The following is a 21,832-nucleotide window of genomic DNA, read 5'->3' on the forward strand; positions in this document are numbered from 1 at the left end:
TTTTCTCTCTCCAACAAATCTCAAGCTGGCACTTTACCCAATCATGCTTCTCTGCCCCCCACCCATCCCAGGAGCCTGGCACAGAGCCTGGGGATTAGTCAACACCCAAGTGACAGAGAGAGCAGAGTCACCAGGCAGCCCAGAGCCTCCCCCGCCACACGTCCTTCTTGGGGACTCCTGCTCCTTCATGAGAGTGGAGTCCTGCCCATAGGAGCTCCGTGCCAACGAAACCAAAGGCTCCCTCCTGCCCTGGCCCTTCACTGCAGCCCAGTGCTGGGGCTTTACTACCTGGTCAGGGTTTGGGGTGCGAGAAATATCATTCATGCTTCTGCTCTGGGAGTGGCCTAGGAGAGAAAAAAGAAGGTCCATCAGGGGAAGCCACCTCTCACAGGTCCTTTCTCCCTAGCCCCTACACATGCTTCAACTGTCTTCATAAGCAAAAGAAGAGCCCCCCTTCCTTAGGCCTGCAGCCTCCTGAGCTAGCCTCCTTTCTCTTTTCTTCCCTTCAATGGCAGGTCTCTTAGAAGAGGTGCCAGGCCCCAGGTGCTACTTCTCCCTTCTCCTGTATCTGCTGTATTCTCATCTCTACCCTCACCCCCTTTTCCAGGGCAGGGACCACCTTCCCGGGCAGAGACCAAGATGTCTGGTCTGTGCCAGATTTGGGGGGTGGAGAGGGACACAGACATGCTATCAGGTGAGGTCCCAGGTGTCGCTCAGCTGGGACTTTGTTGGAGAGAGAAGGCGAGTTTCACCTCGGTCCTCCATGAGTCTTTAAAGATGGCCAGGGGTTTGGGCTGGCAGAGGGAGGGGAGGTGGGTTTCCCGTGGGGAGGACAGTGATGGTGACTTATTTGAACTGCCGATAGTTCCTCCCTTTGGTTAAGGCAGGAGAAGGTCAGCCAGATCCAGCGGGCATTCTCAGGCCTGTTATTTCTTGGCTTCCTGCAGCCTGGGTGTCCCCTCACTTCCAGGACCTGCTCCCTTGGCTCCCCTCCTCTTATTTCCTCCTGGGATCCTCTCCTGCTGGGCTCTCCTGAGGGTCTTGTTTTGCCTTCATCTCCTCCAGAGACTTCAGCCCCTCTATTTTGGTCAATCACACCACTCTTGTCGCTTCCATGGCCACATCTGGGCTGAGGATGCCCAGGTGGGGTCTCCAGTCCAGACCTCTCTCCTGAGCTCCAGACTCCTCTGGCACCTCAAACTCAACACACTGGGAAACGAAACTCAATGTCTTCTACCAAATAACTCCCCCCACAGACCCTACTCCACCCAGTGCCCCCTCCCTCCCATCCACTGGCAGTCAGAGCAGAGATCAGCTCCCCGTTCTTCCTCCCCCCACCCCCATCATCAGCTCCCACCTTAACCTTCCCTCTCCGTTCTTGCTCTCACAGCCGCAAGGCCGGCCCAGTGTCTTGCTTCCAATTGCCTCCCCTTCTAGTTTATTCTTTCTCAAAGAAAAATCTGATCATGGTCTGCCCCTGCTTAAAACTTCTCAGGGGTCCCCACTACCATCAAAATAAAGGCTGGGCCTTTTTGCAGGGCACAGAGGCCCCTTCAATGAGGCCCTCTTTCCTGCAGGCCCTACAGTCGTGGTGACAGAACCACTGTGTTGCCCTGAACACACAGCACCCTCCACAGTGTCTTCCCTTCACCTGTGGCTTGTCTCCTTTGCTCCTTCCTGGAAAACTCCTGTTCTCCAAGACTCAGGCAAGTGACCCTCCTCACTGAGCTCCCCCAGGTGCCACCTCGGTATGGGGCAGCTGCACACGTGCTATAATCACTTATTTATGCCTTTTATCCGGGTCCCCACCACTGCAGCAGGGCGCAGGGGCGCCTCTTACACAGCAACTGAAGACATTCGCTGCCTGCTGGCTGCTGTCCCCTGACACCCCTACATGGAATAACCAGGTCCAGGGGTGGGCTAAGGACCCAGGGACACGAAGAGCAGAGAAAAAAGCTTGTGGCAAACTGCAGCAGAGGCCTGGGGCAGGGCCACAGCTCCTCCCGGATCACCCCTCAGGTCTGGTAGGGGCCCAGCCCTGGGCTGTGCTTGTTCATAGCTTGGCATTTTAGTAAAAGTGTTGAAAAGAAAATAGGACTGCTCTTTTCACATTGTCTTTTCATTTTCCAAGTTCCCTCTTTTCTTTGCCTCTCAGCTCACCTGTCCTGTACATCGCTGATGAACTGCCTAGAAAAGCCTTGTCTGCAACCAGGCACCTCACAAGCCCCCTCCCCATTCCTGGCACCCAGGGGGATGTGACCACTGGCGTTTCATTGTCACCGTGACATGAGACTGTCACCCAGTGATGGGAACACTCTCTATCCCAGGGGGAAGTTACCTCACCTGCTTTTAATTCTGTTTCTAGGAAGGCTGCTTACCAAAAACAGGGCTAATATCAATTTGATGAAAACCAAGGTATAGGCTAAGATACAAATGCCTAGCACATAGGATTGGGTGTTGATTATGTCAGGACTTGACTTAGAGCTGCATTTTTGGGAATAATTATATAGAAAATTACAGTAGTAAGTTAGGCTCTACGAGCAGGCCGGGTTTCAGGTGAAAGTTAGTTTTCCTGGTGCCTGTCCTGAGAATTCTAGACAGATCCTGGGCTTTGTCTCCTCCGCCTTTGAAAGACTATGAAAGACAATGTCCCACAGCCGCCACAGCCAGGAGGAGGCTGTCACGAAGAAGCAGTGGCACAGCGGCAGAGAGCACACTCACACAGACGGCCGTAACTTATGCTTTGCTGCATCCTCAGGTCCTCGGTGGAGTGGCGCAGGCTGGGGCCGGCTGTGGGGCTCCGGGCCGGGCTTCGACCTGGAAGGAGGAAGAGAGGGGTTTGCCTTGGCAGCCTGGCTGGACTGGTGCAGCCTCTCCCATAAGGTGGTTGGTCCACAACGTGTCATCATCTCACCTAGACAAAGCTGGGCTACAAGACTTGTCTCTTCTCCTTCCAGGAAAAAGGGTGGTTTTGGTTGTTTTGTTTTTTGCTCTTGTTCTGGGGCTTTTTTTTTTTTTTTTTAAGCAAGTTTATAGTCTGAACAAGATTAAATATTTGTACTGTTGAAAGTGAGATAGATAACCAATTGATTAAATAGGCACAAGTGTTGTAGATGGCCTGGTTTCATCCCCGATTGCACCACTGACTAGCTGTGTGGCCTTAGGCGAGTAACTTAACTTCTCTGTGCCCAAGGCTCCTCATTTGTAAAATGGGGATGGTGAGAACAGTCCCTAGCCACAAGGTTATTGTGGGGATAAAGTGAGTTACGCTTCAGTGATGGAGCACGGTAGGTGCCCTGTGTGTGTCTGCTGTTATGATATGCTAAACACCCTCCCATTTCAAACAGTTCACATAAAGAAATTCCTCAAGGCTCTTTATTTAGCAACTTTGCTCTGATTACTGCATTTATCCGCAGGTCCAGCGAGGCTAGTGTCTGGGCATTTCAACTCTGGGATATCAAGAGCGGAGGGTGACAGGTTTGAGATGTGTGAATGGAACAAACCCCCCCCCACCTTTCTGCCGGGGCTCTTGGCTCTTCTTGGGGATTCAGTGGGAAAAACTTCAAGCCCTTACCATCTCTATGGCATTTTGCAACCCTGAGTGCACATGACAATCTCCTGGGGAACTTTCTAAACTCCCTGCTCCCGGGCCACACCCCAGACCAACTGAGTACAACTCTCCAGGGTGGATTGCAAGGCACAGCCCAGGCTGAGAATCAACTCTCTTCCTAGAAATGGTTCTGCTCTGGTGGTAGGGACAACACTGGGGTGTGGCTGGGGTCCCTACAGCCCACTAGAGGAGGCTAAGGAATCCCCAGAACCTCAGAATCTCTCCAGAATTGTGAAGTTCAGGAAGCTTCCAAGTTGCCAAGACTCCCCGGTCACTGACATGGGCTCACCCGGGCACCAGGGCCTGACACCAGCCCCAACACCCCCCACCCCGTGCCCAAGGCCCACCAGTGTACAGCCCAGCTCACCGGTGGAGGAGGAGACTGACTTGCCAATGTCCACCAAGGAGCGGTGGATGGGCTTCTTGGTCTGGTGACGGTGTTTCCTCAGGAGGACATAGCTGACCCTCTCCCGGAGCTCGGGCCGCAGGAGGCCGTCCTCGATTTGCTTCTCAATGACGTCATCTAAGCGGGAAACAAACACGCCTCCTCCGTGTGGGACAGAATGACAAGGAGTGTGGGGGGTCTTCATTTCATCTGTTATTTGTGGGGTTAAAAGCGATCTAAAGGAGGGAGGCGATGTGGAAATAGTCCTGGTTTTACTACCAACGGTTGAAACTTGGGCAAATCAGGGACCTTCAGCCTTCTCAGAGTAAAAGAGTGTGTGTGTGTCCCTGGGTGTGCATGTGTACACACGCATGTGGGTGCATGTGTATGTGTGTAAAATTCTCTGCTCTATCAGTTCTATTGTCAAAAGTAAATGAAATCAGCCCTGGCCGGTGTGGCTGTTGGTTGAGTGTCATCCCGTGCACCAAAAGGCCACCAGCTGGTACCCCGGTCAGGGCACATGCCGGGGTTGTGGGCTTGATCCCTGGTAGGCGGCGGGCAGGAGGCAGCCGATGGATGTCTCTCCCTCTCTCTCTTCCTCTCCCTCCCTCTCTCTCTCTAAAAAATCAAATAAAAAAAGCAAGTGAGCTCATACACATGGAATACCCTAAGATGCACAAAAGTACTGTGTTAAATGTTTTAGTCCTAACATGAATTCTCTTTAGGAAAGTATTTTGGGCAGAATACTTCTGGCAAAATTGAATGGGCTAGAACAAAATTCACAAAAAGTTTTAGGGGTGATGAGGCAAGCCACCCCCTCCCTTTGCCACTTCACTAAATGAGAGCTAATTTCCTGAAGATGGATGGTGATCCGTTTACCCAGCCATGGCGACAGGTATCTGTGACCACACTAGGAAGCCCTTCTCCCTTTTGCTACATCGCTGGAGGCATTTCAGAGGATGATCTTTTTTTCTTTGGAGCTCCACGCGGGACTGAAACTTGGAGCCACTGTGAAGCTGCCCTGGGAGCATCAGACCCACAGTCTGGTCTCTGCAGAATCAGGCCGGTGTCAGAGGTGAGGATGTCACATGGACTGAGGGTGAGCAGGTGGTTGGAGGGGGAAGCGCTGCCCTGGGCTGGGGGACCTCAGCAGTCCCTGCCTCACCTATGATCTGTGGTAAGGAGCAGCTGTCCAAATCGAGCAACACCGTTCCCGTCTGCAGGCAGGTCCGGAGCTCAAAGAGGCTGTGCAGGGACAGTGTGGCCACGTGGGGCTTGCTCCAGCGTTCGCCTCCTTCCTCCACCTTTTCTTCAAACTTTATCCACCTGGAAGGGGTAAGGATGGGGCTCAGCAGGGTCAGTGTCCTCAGGAGGAGCCCCTAGCTGGGTGTCCTCAGGAGAGGGTGTTGGCCTGCAAGTGACTCTATGCATGATATCCGGCATTCGTTGGTTCTAGACTCACAGGTGGAGGATCTCTCAGGGACCCCCTCACTCTGTGCCCCACTCCTCCTGGTGCTGTCCTGCTCAGGGCAAAGTGGCATCCAGAGAATGACCATAAGTGGGTACCGGGGATTTCGGGTCGGGGGTGGGAATGTTTGAAGTTGGATTTGGTGATGGTTGCACAACTTAGCACATTTACTAAAAATCAGTTAACTGTACACTTAAAATGAGGGAACAAAGCTGTTAAACTTTCAACTGGAAACTGGTTATCTGGGGCCAGTCACACTTGTGCTCAGTGGTTGCTGGGAGCAGGGAAAACATTTACTGATGGGTTCTACTACTGCAGGGCCTGAGGTTTCCAAGCATCCACTCTGTATTTGTGTCCTGAAAGTTCAGGTTAAAAATCCAAATGTCGTCTGGGGAAGGAAATAAATTAAACCACGAATGTGTAGGGATTTGTCATTTCTAGAAGCCTTGGAATCACTGTCTGGGTGGAGCAGGCGGAGTGGGAAGGCCGTAGGGAGGTAGCACCTGCCTGCACCTTCCTGCAGGGGGCAGCACCTGACCGTCTGGAGAGCTGCCCAGAGAGCAAGGTCAGCTAGCTCAGCTTTGGAAAATGTCAGCCCCAAGTTATGGGGAGCTTCAAGCTATTCCAATCGAAATCCCAAGGGAGTATTTGTGGAGCATGACTATCTAATTCTAAAATTTCTTTGAAAAAGGTAATGTCTGAAAAGGGAGAAGAATGGAGGTGGACATGTTTCTAGTAGATATAAAACTTGCTGAAAAGCTTCAGTGATTAAAACAATGTGGTTCCAGTCCAGATACAGACAAAGGGACAAGAGTCCAGAAACAGACCTGGACCCCCGTGGGCATGTGGGTTTTGATGGAGGAGCTGTTTAAAAGATGATCTACCTAAAAATTAGAAAGTTATTTATATTTATTATACATTTTTAAAGTTATTTATATTTATATTCTCACCTATTTCTCACCAAACACAATATTAAATACCACATGGATTAAAACCTAAACATAAAAATAAATCTATAATGGAGTATTACTGAGCTTTAAAAAGGAAGGAAATTCTGGCACATGCTACAGCCCAGATGAAACCTGAAGACATTGTGCTGGCTGAAATAAGCCAGCCAGTCATAAAAGACAAATACTGTCCGATTCCACCTGCATGAGGGACCTAGAGTGGTCAAATTCATAGAGACAGGAAGTAGAATGGCGGGTGCCAGGGGCTGAAGCAAGGGGGGAGGGGGGTCCTGTTTAATGGGTACAGGGGTTCAGTGTTGCAAGATGAAAAGAGTTCTGGAGATGGATGGCGGTGACGGTTACACAGCAATGCGATGTACTTCCTCCCGCTGAACTGTGCACCGGCGGATGGTTACAATGTGAAAGTTTATGTTATGTATATTTTACCACAATTTAAATAAATAAATAAACAAATAAATAATTTTAAATCTATAAACAAAAATATAAATATACTGGAAGAGAACACAGGAGAGTATTCTTATGTTCTTAGTGTGCGGAAAGTCTTTCTTAACAAAATATAAAACCATAAAGAAAAAAATGAACAGATTTTGCTACCTAAAAATAAACTCAATTAAAACTTCTATATAACCAAATAAGACAAATGAAGATCAAAGAAATACAACATACTGGGAAAATACTGGCAGTGAACAGGGCGTGAAAGGACTGATATTTATAATAGAACAAAGCTCCTTCCCATCAAAAACCACAAATGACACAACTGAGAAGTGAGCAGTTGTAAAAGGAATAAAAATGGCCAATAAACATGAAAAGATGCTCAAGGTTACTGGTAATCGAGGACATTTAAATTGTGGCAAATGAAATAATCTTTAACTTCTCATATTGGCAAAAATTAAAAAGACTAACATCTTCCTGTGCTGCTGAAAATAGGGGGTGGGAGGTGAGCACTCAATTACTGGATGTATGTAAATAGTATATGGATATACACAGTGTACGTATGTATTATACACTGTATGTATGTATATAGCATATGTATGTATGTAGTGTGTGTATGTATGCATTACACTGTAGGTATGTATTACACACTGCACATATGGATATAGCATATGGATATATCTAGAGAGAGAGAGTATGTATGTGTGCATATACTGTGCATATGTATACACTATATGTAGTATGTTTACACTAGCTGCACAGCCTTCTTGGTGCCAGGAATCAGGCAGCCTCTTTCACCATTTAGTGTGCAGTTTTTGACCCAGTGGTTCCATTTCTGGGAGATTATCACAGGAATATCAGTACACATCTGCACACAGTAATATGTATACCAGGATGTTTACTACTGCTTGGCCTGCAAGGGTGAAGAGCTGGAAATCACCAGTTTTTAGTAGAGTCATGGTCACATCCATGCCCTATGTCCATGCTACAAAATACCCCTTAGGGGTGAAAGTCTGAGGATGAGCTCTGCATACTAACAGGAGAGCCAATACCACCCTGTGTTTGTGCTCGTGTACCTGAAAATTTTGGAAGGACAACCTTTGGAAGAAATTTCAGCAGAAATTTTGGAAGGCTATCTGACAAATGGTTAACAATGGTTACTGCTGAGGCTAGGACTGGGTTTGCTGGTGGGGGAGGATTGCAAAGATTTTCACTCTACTCCGGTTAATTAGAGCCTGTGGAGTTAGATGACCAGTTTTGAGCCCCAGCTCCATTATTTACCAGCTGTGGACCGTGGGCAAGTTACTTAATCTCTCATTACCTTTGTTTTCTCAGGAATAATAATAGTAGATGGCAATTAGAGTAGTGCCTGGCACATACTGCACACTGTTAGTGTTAGCAATGACTGTAAAAGCAAAGAATATTGCTTTCATAATTTTAGAAACAACGAAAATAAGAAGTTAAAGGCATTCAAAGCTCTCCCAACCAGAAGACACCATGGCTGATATTTCGATGACTACCGTTGTAGATCGCTGTGTGCATGAAGGCACATGTGCACAACCAATTTTACATTATTGACACCATAGAGCATACTATCTAATGGACATGCTGTCATGCTTATTAAATTCATATCATTTTAAAGGCTCTTTAGTATTCCATTGTATGAAAGGACCATAATTGATATGAATTATCCTCACTTGGCGAGCATTTATTTAGATATTTCTAATTATTCTGCATTATAAACAAAGCTGGTTTGAGTACCCTTGGCCCCTTCCCAATAATTTCCTTAGGATCCACTCTCAGGGGTGAAATTGTTATGTCGGCACATTTCTAAGTGTATGGCACACATTGCCAAATTGTTCTCCAGAAATTGTGGCTATTTACACTTCCACCAGCGCCCAGGCGACCTCACACTTCTCTGAAGTCTCTCCAACTCTAGTGTTTCCATTCTTTTTTTACCTTCGTTCAGCTGGTAACTGAAAAATCACATCACATTTGCATTCTTTTGGATACTAGTGGGGTTGAACCTCGTTTCCTTTCCCAGATTCCCTCTTTACACAATTGTGTGAGTACTTTGCATCATTAATGTTTAACATCCCGATTCAATACCTTTATCTGAGATCAGTTAATAGGGCACCTGGCAGGGCCTTGGGGGTTTGAATGGACACAGGATGGGGAGGTTTGATCAGAGGAGGCCTTGCAGGTGAAGACCTAAAACACCAAGGGCTGGAGCTGGGACCACACAAACGCTTGCCTCGGAGACTCACCCAAGTGTCGCTGGCTTTTTAAATGGGGAGATCTATTTGGGGAAACACCATTTAAATGGTGGTAGATCCAAGGTTGTATGATACCAATACAAAGTTCTTCTAAAAGCTATAATAACATAAGGGTTTTCAAGGAAGAGATGAAGGACAAGCCCCGGGGGGCAGCTGTCTCCCTGACATCCCCTTCTTCAGCTTCCTGTCTGCCCAAACGCACCTCCACCTGGAAGGAGGGGTGAGAGCGCCTCCTCTTGGAAACATCCTCTGTTGACTTCAGATAGCAAGGACAGTCGGTCCTCTCCGTCTCCCAGGACTTCAACTATTTATACTGTGTTAGGCACCTACAAAAATTAGCTCTACACACAAACAGACAAGAAAACCAACCCACCCGAGCACTCTGCAGAAAAGCAAGTTACCTACTGCCATGCTCAGGGTGATGCCAGAACTAGATTTCTGCTGCTGGCATCTCTAACCTGATTTCCAAAAATTCACGTGACAACTTCAAAAATACTTGAGAAGTTCACTAGGAACACCTCTCCAGTTCTCCTTGCAACTATTTTGGGAAGCAAGATGTTGAAACAGCAAGCCTGCGACCCGGAACTCAATTTGGGGGGGGGGAGCGGTTCTTTTTCTTTTTTCTAAAACCAAAATATTATTCTCTAGTTTGAAAAGGAGGGTAAGCAGTGGTTTTATTTAGTTCCAGAGAACATCAATTTTGTGTTTTTAATGGCTATAGCTAGAAACAGAGCTCACTTTCACGTTGAGTAGAACATGGAAACACGGAGGACCCAAGATCTGCAACAGTGGTTTTCAACTCTAGCTGCCTGTTAGAATTTCCTGGAGGGATTTTTAAAATACCGATGCCTGGATGGTTGGCCCATCAGGAGGGGGTTCTGGCCATGGAAGCTCCTAGTCTATTTGTGCGCCGGGGTTGAGGAGCCTGTGCTCTGTAATCACATAGAGGAGTGTGACCAGGGATAGTTGGACCTGCCTGGGATCCCAATGCAGGCAGGCCACTCTGTGCACATGTGTCTCATTCTCTTTACACAGGAGGGGACATGGCCCCTTTCCCTTAGAATGGCTCTGACACCACGGGGTGAAAGAGAGGAAGTGGAAATCCAGAGCCTCTTTCCTAGTGTGGCCATGCTATGCTTTCGTTTCTTAATGTGCATACAGATCACCTGGGGGTCTTGTTAAACTGCATATTCTGATTTAGCAGGCCCGGGATGGGTCCGAGATTCTGCATTTCTAACAAGCACCCAGGCGTGTTGATGCTCCTGATCGGCAGGTCACCTTTGAGGATCATAGGTCTATACAGTAGAACGTCCTCTCTCTTCTTTGTTTTCCAGATCCAATCCCTTCTTTCTCCATCACCTAGCAAGAGTGTCACTTCCTCTAAAAGTCCCTCCCAGTTATCCTTCTTAGTTCTCCTATAACAAACACCTGGGACAGGGTTTTGACTCTTAAGCACGCAACAGTATCACTGAAAGTCTTGTGAAAATACAGATTACTGGACCCCACCCCAGAGTTTCTGATTTTATAGGTCTGGAGTGAAGGGGAGAGAGTGTCGAGAATGTAGACATTTCTAGCAAGTTCCCAGGTGCTGCTGCTGCTGCTGCTCCAGGGACCACACTTTAAGAACCACTATCCTGGGCCCTGGCCGAGTGGCTCAGTTGGTTGGAGCACACCAAAAGGTGGCAGGTTTGATTCCCAGTCAGGGCACATACCTAGGCTGTGTGTTTGATCCCTGGCCGGGGCACATACAAGAGGCAACCGATCAATGTTTCTCTCTCACATCAATGTTTCTCTCTCTCTCTCTCTCAAATCAATAAAAGCATATCTGGAGGATTAACAAATAATAATAATAAAGAACCATTATCCTGGGATGATGATTCTTAAACTTGGTTGCACACAAACATACCTAAAATGCTTTTAAAGTCTCTAAGTCTAGGTCATATCATAGATCAGTTTATATCAGAATATCTGGATGGGCCCCAGGCACCTCTGCTACGGGCTATTCTAGGTAAAATCCCTGACTTCTGGGGCCCAGAGGCTATGATCACAATTGTAAGTCAATTGTGTTTTCCCATTGTTTGGTACATACAGATGGTCCCTGGCTTACAATAGTTCGATTTTCAATTTTTAAATTTCACAATGATGTGAAAGTGATAGGCATTCACTAGAAACCATACTTGGAATTTTTAGTTTTGCCGCTTTCCCAGGCTGGTGATGCTCCCCCGTCAATACTCTCACGATACGGGGAGCAGCAGTGAGCCTCGGCTCCCACCGAGTCATGCGGTCGCCGGGGTAAACAACCAGTTTACTGTGTACTGTGTTGCCAGCATCCTTTGGATATTGTGTTTTGTGTTTTCACATCCCATCCTGTCCACCAAGTGCCCATCTGTGTCTCCTGCTTCTGGTGAGAAGAGGAAGGCACGTGCTCTTGAGGTGACACTAAGGAAACTGCCCAGCCGCAGGCGTGTAGTGTTCTCAGCACATTAGGGTAGGTAGGATCAGCCGTGATGCTCTGCAGGTTAGGTGTATTAAGTGAATTTTCCACTTACAATATTTTCAGTTTATGTTGGATTTATTGGGACTTAACCCCATGGTAAGTTGAGGGGCATCTGTACTTGCTTCCCCAGATAGACATCAAGCTACTTGAGGACAGGGACTGTTCCTTCTCTGCTGTCCCATAGAGTCCCCTGCCCCGAGCAGACCTCATTAAATGCTTGTGCCCTCCTGCAGGAGGGTAGCAAGGCCTCACTGATCACTTTGGGTGAGGTCTGGCTCTGAGGAAATGACTGAGAAAAAGAGAGCCCAACAACTGTGCGGTTTAAGTGTGATTTAAAATGCTCAGTGATCTAAGCAGTGATGGTCATAGTCAAGACCACGGTCAACATCACAGGCACACACACGATCGGCTGGGTAGGAGCCGCCCACGGGCGGAAGCAGGCACCACAGCCTATGAAACAGTCTTGTGAAAACGTCAGACGGGAACAGAGAAGCCTGGACCCAACCATCACTTTAGAGGAAATACAGGGCAGAGGAGTCAGTTAAACGCCACCACAGGGACGCAATGAACAAAATCCAGAATGTGGAAAACTGTACAGGACAAATGACGCAGTTTCTTTAGCAGTAACAACTGCAAGGGGACAATAAAGAAGAGGAAGCTGTAGATGAAAAATAACTAACCGAAGAGGCATATCTCCCAAACCCAATGTGGGGACCAATCATATATTAAAAAAATATGAGATAATCTGGGAAACATGAATACTGCCTGGATAATTTGATGAAAATAAGGAATTACTGTCATTTTTTAAAAAGATGTGACAGTGCTGTTGTGATTATGATAAAAAGAAAGAGGCCTTTACCCAAAAGAATTGGAAACAGGGTCTTGAAGAGATATTTGTACATCATGTTCATAGCAGCGCGATTCACAAAGGCTAAAATGTGGAAGCCACCCACGTGTCCCCCAGTGGGTGACTAGATAAGCAAAATGTGGTACATACGTTCAGTGGAATACTACTGAGTCTTAAAAAGGAAGGAAATTCTGATATATGCTACAACATGGATGAACCTTGAGGACATTATATAAAGTGAAATAAGCCAGTTGTGAAAGACAAATACTATATGATTCCACTTACATGGGACATTTAGATTTGTCAAAATCATAGGGACAGAAAGTAGAATGGTAGTTTCCAGGGGCTGTAGGAAAGGGGCAGGGGAGTTAGTGTTTAATGGATACAGAGTTTTAGTTTATAAGGTGAAGAGCTCTATGGAGATGGGTGGTGACGGTTACACAACATTATGAGCATATTTAATACCACTAAAATATACACTTAAAAATAGTCAAGAGCCCACAGTTGTTGGGCTCTCTTTTTGTTAAGTACATTTACTACAATAAAAAATAATTGAAAAAGAAAGAGGCCTTATCTTTTAGAGATTCATATAGAAATATTTACAAGTGGAATGACATGGTGTCTGGGGTTTGTGTCAGCCGAGTCCGGTGTGTGGGTCCAGGGTAGTGGGTGGGGAGAGAGACCCCGACTGCCCATGAGTTAGCCAGTAACCATTGACTCTGGGTGCTGGGTACATGGGGGTTCATTCTATTACATATTACGTTTGTATAAATTTGAACTTTCCATAATAAAATGTTTTACCCCTTTTCAGAATGAATAAAGAAATGGGCTCTTTAGAAGGCCTCTGACCAAAGCCAGGTTTAAACTCTTAGAAGCCTGAGTGGTGGTTATTTTGTAATCCCAAGCAACTCATTGCAAAGTGACCTTTATGCTGCGGTTGGCTTCAAAAAGCGGGGAATTAGAGTTGGAGAAGCAGGTCAAGCGGAAAGAAAATCTCCAGACTGGAAAGGACTCTCAGGCTGCCCTCTCCCAGCTGGGGTGGAGCTCAACAGAACCTCGAAGAGTCACGCGTCACAGGAAGCAGTTCTTGCCACGCGAAGGGGGTCCAGAGCTGAGGCCTTTCCTGCGACTAGTAACTTGGTCCCAGAAAGGATTCGAGGAAGCTGCCGTTCAGTTAATACCAGGAGCTATGGAAAGCGTACAGGGCAAGCCCCCAGGGATAGGTAGCCAGGGCCTGCCAGCGCTCAAACCACGGGCTGTGAGAAGCAGAGGGCGGCTCTGTTTAAAGGAGGGTATAGAAAAGGGCCGAAGACTAAGAAGGCTGAAATCTAGCTCCATCCTCAGATGGAGACTGAAATTATAACCCACACTGAGCCTCCCTGGCCAGCACATGCCTCGGCAGCTCTCAACCTTAGCTGCCTAAGGATCACCCGGGAGCTTTCAACAAATTCCGACACCCAGGCTGACCCCAGACCAGTGGCATCGGAATTACAGGGGCCCGAGAATCAGACACCAGTGCTCTCTAAAAAGAAGACACAGGCTTTTGAGAAGACAACGCAAGGAACAGGCCATATGTGAGGTTAGATACGAGTAAAATCTGGAGAATATAGAAAAATGTTGTGACTGGAGTGAAGGTCCTTCCTTTCTGTACTTATTTTCCATATCATTACATTAAATTATGGCCTGGTTAATTTGTTTTCCAAAATTCCCCTTAGAAAATCCTAATTTTAAAGATTTTTTTAAAAATTTAATCTCCTATAGAATACAACCTTTAACATTAGGGTTATGTTGCATCTAAAACTTATATTTGTGTGAATTTGTTTCTTAGATGAAGTTAAGTTTACTCACCTAAAATTTGTGAAGTACACTCCCACTGTACTGATTTTTTTTATCTATGAGGCCTCACTGACTTTATTCTGTAACTCGAATCCCCACTCCATCGCCCATCACCCTAGGAGTTGACACCCATGTATTACAAAGCGTCATGCACGACATGGTGTTTTCGCTTTCTGCTTAAAGCCTATTGGTAATAAATTTTGTGACTCAGATTCATTTCTTAAAAGTAATATGAATGTGCATTTCCCTCCATTATCTAGCAAAGCTATTTAGCTTCCCATTGAGTCCTATCAGGGACCTGAATTTTTCAGCAGAAACCAAAGGTCAGTGTGAATTCTCTTGTGGGTCAATGAAGAATTTTCCTAGAGCTGTCTGAGGAACCATAGATACTCCCTAGGTGCTGAACTCCAGACCTCTATGTCTACACGGCGACCTGCTAGACATCTCCACTTGGAGTGTCCCCAAACATAACATGTCCAAAATGGAACCCATCATCAACCTCCCCCCAAACAAAGCAAAATTCCCAACACTACAAAACCTTACTGCTGCTCTTGAGCTTCCTAAATTGCTACCATGAGTTACCCACTTGCTCAAACTCGAAACCTGGTATCTCCCTGACTCTCCTTCTCCCCCACAAGCCATATGCCATGAAATCCTGTCAGTTCTACCTGTTAAGACACGTCTCAAATTCAGTGAAAAAGATTAAGGATTAGGAAGGAGAGAGGAACGAATAGGCAGAGCACAGGAGCTTTTAGGGCAGCGAGGATACTCTGTGTGATCTATAATGGTAGATACATATGTCCCAACCCATAGAAGGCACAACACCAAGAGCAGCCCTGATGGAGGCTGTGGACTTTGGGTGATAAGGATGTGTCAATGTAGGTTCGCCAGTAGTAACAAATGTGCCCCCCTCAAGGAGGATGTTAGTGGGGAACACTACGCATGGGCAGGGCTGGGAGGCATATGGGAAATCTGTACCTTCTGCTCAATTTTGCTGCTAAAACTGCTCTAAAAAGAAAGTATTTAAAAGGATATATATATGTATATATATGTGTGTATACATGTGTGTGTGTGTATATATATATGTAATATTAAATTATATGCTCAAAAAATATGTCTACAATCCACCCCTTTTCTTTAGTCCCACTGCCAACATCTTGGTTCAGGATTTTATCATCTCTCACCTGACCAGCCTTCCAACCGGCCCTGTCTCGCCTGAGTGACCTCTTTCAAACAAACAATCCTGTCCCTTTCCTCCCCAAACCCCTCAGTGGTCCTCTGAAGCCTCAGAATCAAGTTCAAACTCCACAACATGGCCTGCACAGGACCTGCCACTGCCACCCCCAGACCCCTGCTCTATAGTCCAACCACAGGAAACTTCTGCCCCTCCCTCTGTGTGTCTGCTTCCCCTGCTCCAGGGCCTCCTCCCCTCCCATCCCCTCTCCTGGCTCACCTTGACCCAGCCTTCAGGTCTCAGTGTGAGCACCTCTTCCTCCTGGACACCTTCCTTGACCCTCTTGTCTGGCTAGGTGCCACTGTGCTGTGCTTTCAGAGCAGCCCCATCACCAAACGCCCGGCTGTTCACTTCTGTGCCTCGTTAGACTGAGAGCAGGGATGGCATCTGCTGTGTTTATTTGTGTACCTCCAGCATCTGGCTCAGGGCTTACAGGTAGGAAACCCTTAGTAAATGTTAGTTAAATGAATGGGTGAGGTTTGTGGACTTCTGTGCTAAGAGCTCTCAGCTTCCTACCCTGCTTTACGCATGGAGTGGTCAGCTCTGGTCTCAAAAGGGCGACTCCAGGCGAGTGGTGAGAGCAGAGGGCCAGGGTGCATCCTGTCACAGGCCACGAGCATAAGTGATACCAGGAGGGTAACCTACAAGAGCTTGAGCAGGAGCAGTTTAGGATTGAGACGACAAAGTTCAGGCTTTCTTGTCCATGCACAGTGACAGCACCCCCACCTGCACACCGAGAACCGTTCAGGGCTTTTGAAAATGCCCCGAGCTGGCTTGACCCAACTAAGCCGACCCCCTTCTCCCCTCTCCCTTTCTGTTCTTTTCTGGTCACATATGTTCTCAGAGCATGTGTGTCTCATAAGAACTTTCTGGCAAGTTCATGCCTTTGGTCCTCTCTGAATTGAAACCAGAGGCAGCTTGGATTTGAAATTTGCTTTGAGAGCTCTTGGGAGACTCTAGGCCCTGGGTGTTTTTGCGTAACCCCAAAGAGCCCTCCACTTTTGGACGGTTCCAGCTCAGGTCATTCTCCTTCCCTTGTACCCGCAGGGGGTTGGGAGGAATCCTCAGTGAATTGTTTGCTGGCAGTGAAGGGTCGCCCACCCCCCACCTGGCACAGCCCTCCCTCCAGGCAAGGTCAGGACCAGCAGCCACTGCATTTCCCTCCCGGGAGAGCTAAAGAGACAGAGTTAACAAAAATCTATCTCATGAACAGCCTGACCTACCAGCATTGATCACTTTCTAAATGACGCCTACACACAGTCCCCATTATGCTCAGAGGGGCAAGGCTCAGAGGAGCTCAAAAAGCCATTTAAATCCATCCACGGGCGACTCCTTCTCCAAGGGCCCGAAACATCCCCCAAACTAATAACCCCCGACCCAGCACTGCCGGGGAAAATTCCTTGCGGATTGGAGATTTTCACTCTGTTAATCTCCTAACGCAATAAAGCAAACACTCCTGCAGCAAATGAAATATTTTTATTAAAGGGCCCCCTCCCCCATCCTCTTTGAGGTGGGTATAGACCCCCCCAGGGCCTGAGTGTCTGTGTAAGGCGTTGGTCCCACTCCCCACCACTTTCTCCTATTATTCCAAGGAAGCCCAGAACCCACTACAATTGACTAATTTTGTAATTCAGGAAACTTCTGAGACCTCTCACTTCCCTGAGGAGATTCTACAGCCTGTCAGCTGAGGAAAATGCTTCCCATTCTTTTATGAGAGGTGACAGATCTCAAACAAGCCTGGCCTCAAGCACCTCTACCGTTCCAGCTTGCCTGAAGGAATCCCAGCATGACTGTCTCGGCCAAGGTGGACTTGTGGGTCAGTGGGCAAACCCTTCCTCTGACCTCTGTAGAAGCCTCCTGGTCAAACCTCCAACAGTTAGCTGGAAACCAGATGGCGACAGCTGGAGAGATTAAAGGAGGCTGGGACAGAGAAAGGAGACTCCTAGTAGGGAGGCCCTGCGCTCCTCTCCTCCCATGGCTTCCCCTCCTAGGGGTTCTGAATGCAGACCTCGCCCACGGTGGGGAGAAGGCTCCCTCTCCCTACTGGGCCTCTGAGAAGGCCATTCTCAACTTTCCTTCTCTCTAGTTGTCCCCTTGGACAAGAAAGTCACTTGCTCAGGGAGGCACTAGCCCCTCAGAGGCATTAAGCCACAATAGCCCAGGCTAGGCCCTGGTCATTTAAAATGTCCTCCCCTTTCTTGTCAGCCCTGGATAGATGCCCCAGGCTCTGTGGCTGTCCCCACCTCGGTGGAACCATCTCCAGCGTTATGTCCTCTCATGGAAATAAGAGTCCCTGGAACTTGGAGGAAGGAGAGAGAGATGACTGACAAAATGAGGAGAGCCTGACAAAGTGCGTAAGTCCTCAGGCTGGGAAGTCAGACGGGCCTGGGCTGGAATCCACACTCAGCTACCTGCATGCTCTGACCCTTGCAAGCTATTTGCCCCTCTGAACCTCAGTATCTTCATCTGTAAAATGGGGATAATAATGGTTCCCTCCTTCTCAGCGTCCTTGTGCAGCTTGAATGAGAGGAGCCTATGAATTGCTTAGCACCTAGTAAGGGCTCACTGAATGGGCTAATGAGAAGAGGCTCAGTGGCATCCAGACGGAGACTGGGCCCAGCCATGAGGCTAGGAATTTATTCCTTCCCCAAGTCCTGCAAGGACTTGCTAGTCTTCCCGACAGCCTTTCTTCCAGAGAGATTGGAGGTTGGGGATGTCAAAACCAGCTCCTTTTTGCTCTGAAGAGCAACTAACTACCCAGGTGAATGAGGTTGGTGGGGGAGAGAAGGACCCAGGTCATGGCTGGGGGCAGCTGTCAGGCTCTGGGCATCATGGTGGCCCCCAGGCGGAGCCAGTCCTGGGCACAGGTGGTTCATGCCTTTTCAACCAGGGCAGTATCAGCCCCCAAAGGGTGAAATTTGGTAGAAATAAAGTAAAGTAAATTCTAATTTAATAAAGTTAGCTTAAGTTAAAATGTCCTTGGGGTGGGGGATGCTAATAAAAAAAAAAAGGTTGAGAAACATTGGCATGCTCTGTCTTCCGGACCCTCTCAGCTCCCTTCCCAGGGTCCCTCCCCCTCTCACCAGCCCTTCCAGCTGCCTCCTACCACATCCTTCCTTCTCCTTGGGCTCTTGGTAGCATTTGGGCCTGCTGACCAGTCCAGTTCAGAGGTCACTCAGTCCCCGGGGTATGGCCAGCACTACTTACCCCAATCCTCCCTTGGCCCCCGTGACTTCACCACGAGGTTCCCTGCTCCAGCCTTCTGGCTCCTCTGTTCCTTCTACTGCCCCATAGCCACAGCTCTCTGCGGCCCACACAAGCTGCACGCCGCTTGTCCTGCCCCAACACCACCCGCATTCTTTCTGGCACACATTCGCTCCCTCCTATCTACCCCAGCCTGCTTGGTACTTTCCCTTCTCCTATAGCATTTAGTTTGAACCATTTGACACAAAAGAATATATGCCTTTGTATTATTTCCTCATGGTCTCATGGGTGTCTGGTCTATCTTTCCACTTGGATTTTCATTTCTTTGAGGATAAAGACAAAGTCATAAGTTTCTGTTTACTCCTCAGCATCTAGCCCGGTTCTGGATACCAAGGAAGGCAGATAGGAAGAAGGTCTTAAGGGGCCGAGAAGTGCCCTTCAGAACTCAGGTTGTGAGGCCACTGGTCGGTGGTCCTCCCACCAGGAGAGCCAGCTCAGCCTGGGCCCTGGCAGACCGCAGTGGGAAGCCCCCCTCTCCCTCCCACCTGGGCTGCGCCTCACCTGGCTGACTCCTTCCACTCCATCTGGTCTCCGTCGTGCTGTAGAGTGTCCATCTCTGTGAAGAGGGTGGGGTTGGGAGTCTCATCTTCCTCCCCCAGGATGTCCTGGAGCTGCTCAGCAGCTGGAGACCCTGCAAGTGAAGGACAGCGGGGTCCACTGAGTGCCCTGGGGGAGACAGGGGGCTGCGAGGCCAGTGGAAATGGAGCAGGACCCAAGTGGGAGGGAAATGTGTTTCCCAGTTCAGTAAAACTAAGTCCCGCTTCTAGGTTGCACGTGGGTGAGATATTCTTGGGAAGAACAGAGATGAAAGGATTTCATCTGCATTCAAAATCCAGGGTCTTGTAGGGACAATGAAGGGTGGAAAATGTCCAAAACCAGGGCAGCAACAAGGACAGGGAACCGAATGGAAAAGCGAAGCGAGAAAAACTGTGACCCAACTTCAGCATAACAAACCCAGAGGGATCCCTTTCCCACTGGGCCCCAAGCCGGTCAACTCCCAGCATTGGCCTTGAAGGGCCATCAGCCGGGTGAAACAAGGTGTTTGCACCAGTGAGCCACTTGGGCCGACTTTCTCCATGGGCAGGATGACAGCCTGTCCCTGAGCTCCTGGTCTGCTTTCCAACTGCCCATGACCGTCACCTCCCAGATGTGTCTCCAGCACCTCAAAAGTTGATATTCCTCTGACACTGAATGTTGTAGACCAGGCATGCTTCTCCTCTTTTCCCTCCCTCCCTCCCTCCCTCCCTCCCTCCCTCCCTCCCTCCCTCCCTCCCTCCTTCCTTCCTTCCTTCCTTCTTTCCTTCCTCTCAATATTTTTAAAAAATATATTTTTATTGATTTCAAAGAGAGGAAGGGAGAGGGAGAGAGAAACATCAATGATGAGAGAGTCATTGATGGGCTGCCTCCTGCATGTCCCCCCTCTCCCCAGCTGGGGATCATGCCTGAAACCTGGGCATGTGCCCTGACCAGGAATCGAACAACGACTTCCTGGATCATAGGTCGATGCTCAAGCGCTGAGCCACGCTGGCCGGGCTCTCTCAATATTTAATGAACGTGTACCACATGCCAGGCATTGTTCTAGGTGTTGGAAACAGCTGTGAAGAAAGCCCGCATGTCCTTGCTCTCTTAAACATCTGTTCTAGTGGCAGAGACAGACAATAAACAAATAAACAAATCCATAAATGATTATTTCAGGTAGTGATAAGTGTTCTGAAAGAAAATTAAGTGACCAGGGAGCTACATTAGAGGGCATGGTCAAGAAAGGCCTCTCTGAGGAGAGGGTATTTGAACTGTGATGTGAAAGATGGGAGGAGTCGCTGTGCATATCTAGAAGAAGAGTGTTTCCAAGACCCAGAGGTGGGAATGTGGTGGTCAGTGTGTCTAGAGCATGGTGTGCAAGAGAGACAATGACATGAAGTTGAATGCCTTGGTTAAAGGCAAAACTGTCCACCCAACTGCACAGGCCAGACACCCGGGACTCATCCTCACCTCACCTCTTTCTCTCACCTCCACTCACATACTGAAAGTTTTCAAGAATACATTCCCTCCTCATCGATTCCACTGTCTCTGCCCTAGTTCAATATCTCACTGACTGTCTCCTGGGCTTCACCAAGGCTTCCCTTCCTATAAACCTCCTCCATCCCCTCAGTTCCCTTTGGCGCACACTTATTTCTTCATGAACTCCCAATGGTCAATAATTTCAACAACTCTTTCTTCACACCTTCCATTCTCTTACTCCTTGACTTCCCAATAGAATCAGCCAGCAAATGCCCAGACAAGAATTCACTGGCCCAGTCTTCATCTCTGCAGGTGTGTCCTGGGGGTACAGGGAGAGGCAGTGGGGTACAGTGGTATAGTAGAGGCAGGGTGCTTTCAATCCAGGTAGCCATGGGTGTGAACCTCAGAGTTGCCACTTAATCATGAGTGAAATCTGAGTGAACAGAGTTGCTGAGAGGAATGAATCAGATGAGGAGAGTAAGACACATGACACACGGCCGGGAATGCAGCAGGTGCTAATCCCTTTCACCACCAATCCAGCACCCAGGCTCTGGAGCCCTGCTGAAGAAAACCACGCAGCTATGCCAATGGAGTGTTTCCACTCTAGTAGGTTTCAGAAGTGCAGCCACCTTCCACGCATCCTTGTCAGCACCTTTCCAGTATTCCTCAGTGCCATTCCTAACCTTTGCTTCTCATTTCAAGCCTCCTGAACCATCTCCTACCTGACTTCACCAAGAAAATACAGGCCTCCAGGCACAAAATCCATCACTTCTTGCCTCTGAACCACTGTTACACTCCACCTTTGAACAAAGGAGTCCTACCTCCAACTTATTTAAATATGTTTTTATTTATTTCAAAGAGAGGAAGGGAGAGATAGAAACATCAATCATGAGAGTCATTGATTGGCTTCCTCCTGCATGCCCCCTACTGGAGATCAAGCCCACAACCTGGGCATGTGCCCTGACCAGGAATTGAACTGGTGACCTCTTGGTTCATAAGTCGACACTCAACCACTGA

At 48.1% G+C, this 21,832-nt stretch overlaps 1 protein-coding gene across 1 annotated transcript in view; it reads right to left on the bottom strand.

Annotated features, from left to right (window-relative positions):
- SLC4A5 (solute carrier family 4 member 5) overlaps positions 1 to 21,832 on the bottom strand; it is a 69,344-nt gene that overhangs the window by 36,760 nt on the left and 10,752 nt on the right. Inside the window, exons 3-7 of the mRNA XM_087823646.1 lie at positions 19,319 to 19,448; positions 5,161 to 5,321; positions 3,978 to 4,133; positions 2,722 to 2,817; positions 289 to 344 (exon numbers count right to left, since the gene is read on the bottom strand). Coding sequence (XP_087679772.1) covers positions 289 to 344; positions 2,722 to 2,817; positions 3,978 to 4,133; positions 5,161 to 5,321; positions 19,319 to 19,448 — 599 coding nt within the window. The remainder of the gene's footprint in view (positions 1 to 288; positions 345 to 2,721; positions 2,818 to 3,977; positions 4,134 to 5,160; positions 5,322 to 19,318; positions 19,449 to 21,832) is intronic.

Source organism: Miniopterus natalensis, chromosome 13 (genome assembly GCF_054644295.1).
Source record: "Miniopterus natalensis isolate mMinNat1 chromosome 13, mMinNat1.hap1, whole genome shotgun sequence".
Taxonomy (NCBI): domain Eukaryota; kingdom Metazoa; phylum Chordata; class Mammalia; order Chiroptera; family Miniopteridae; genus Miniopterus; species Miniopterus natalensis.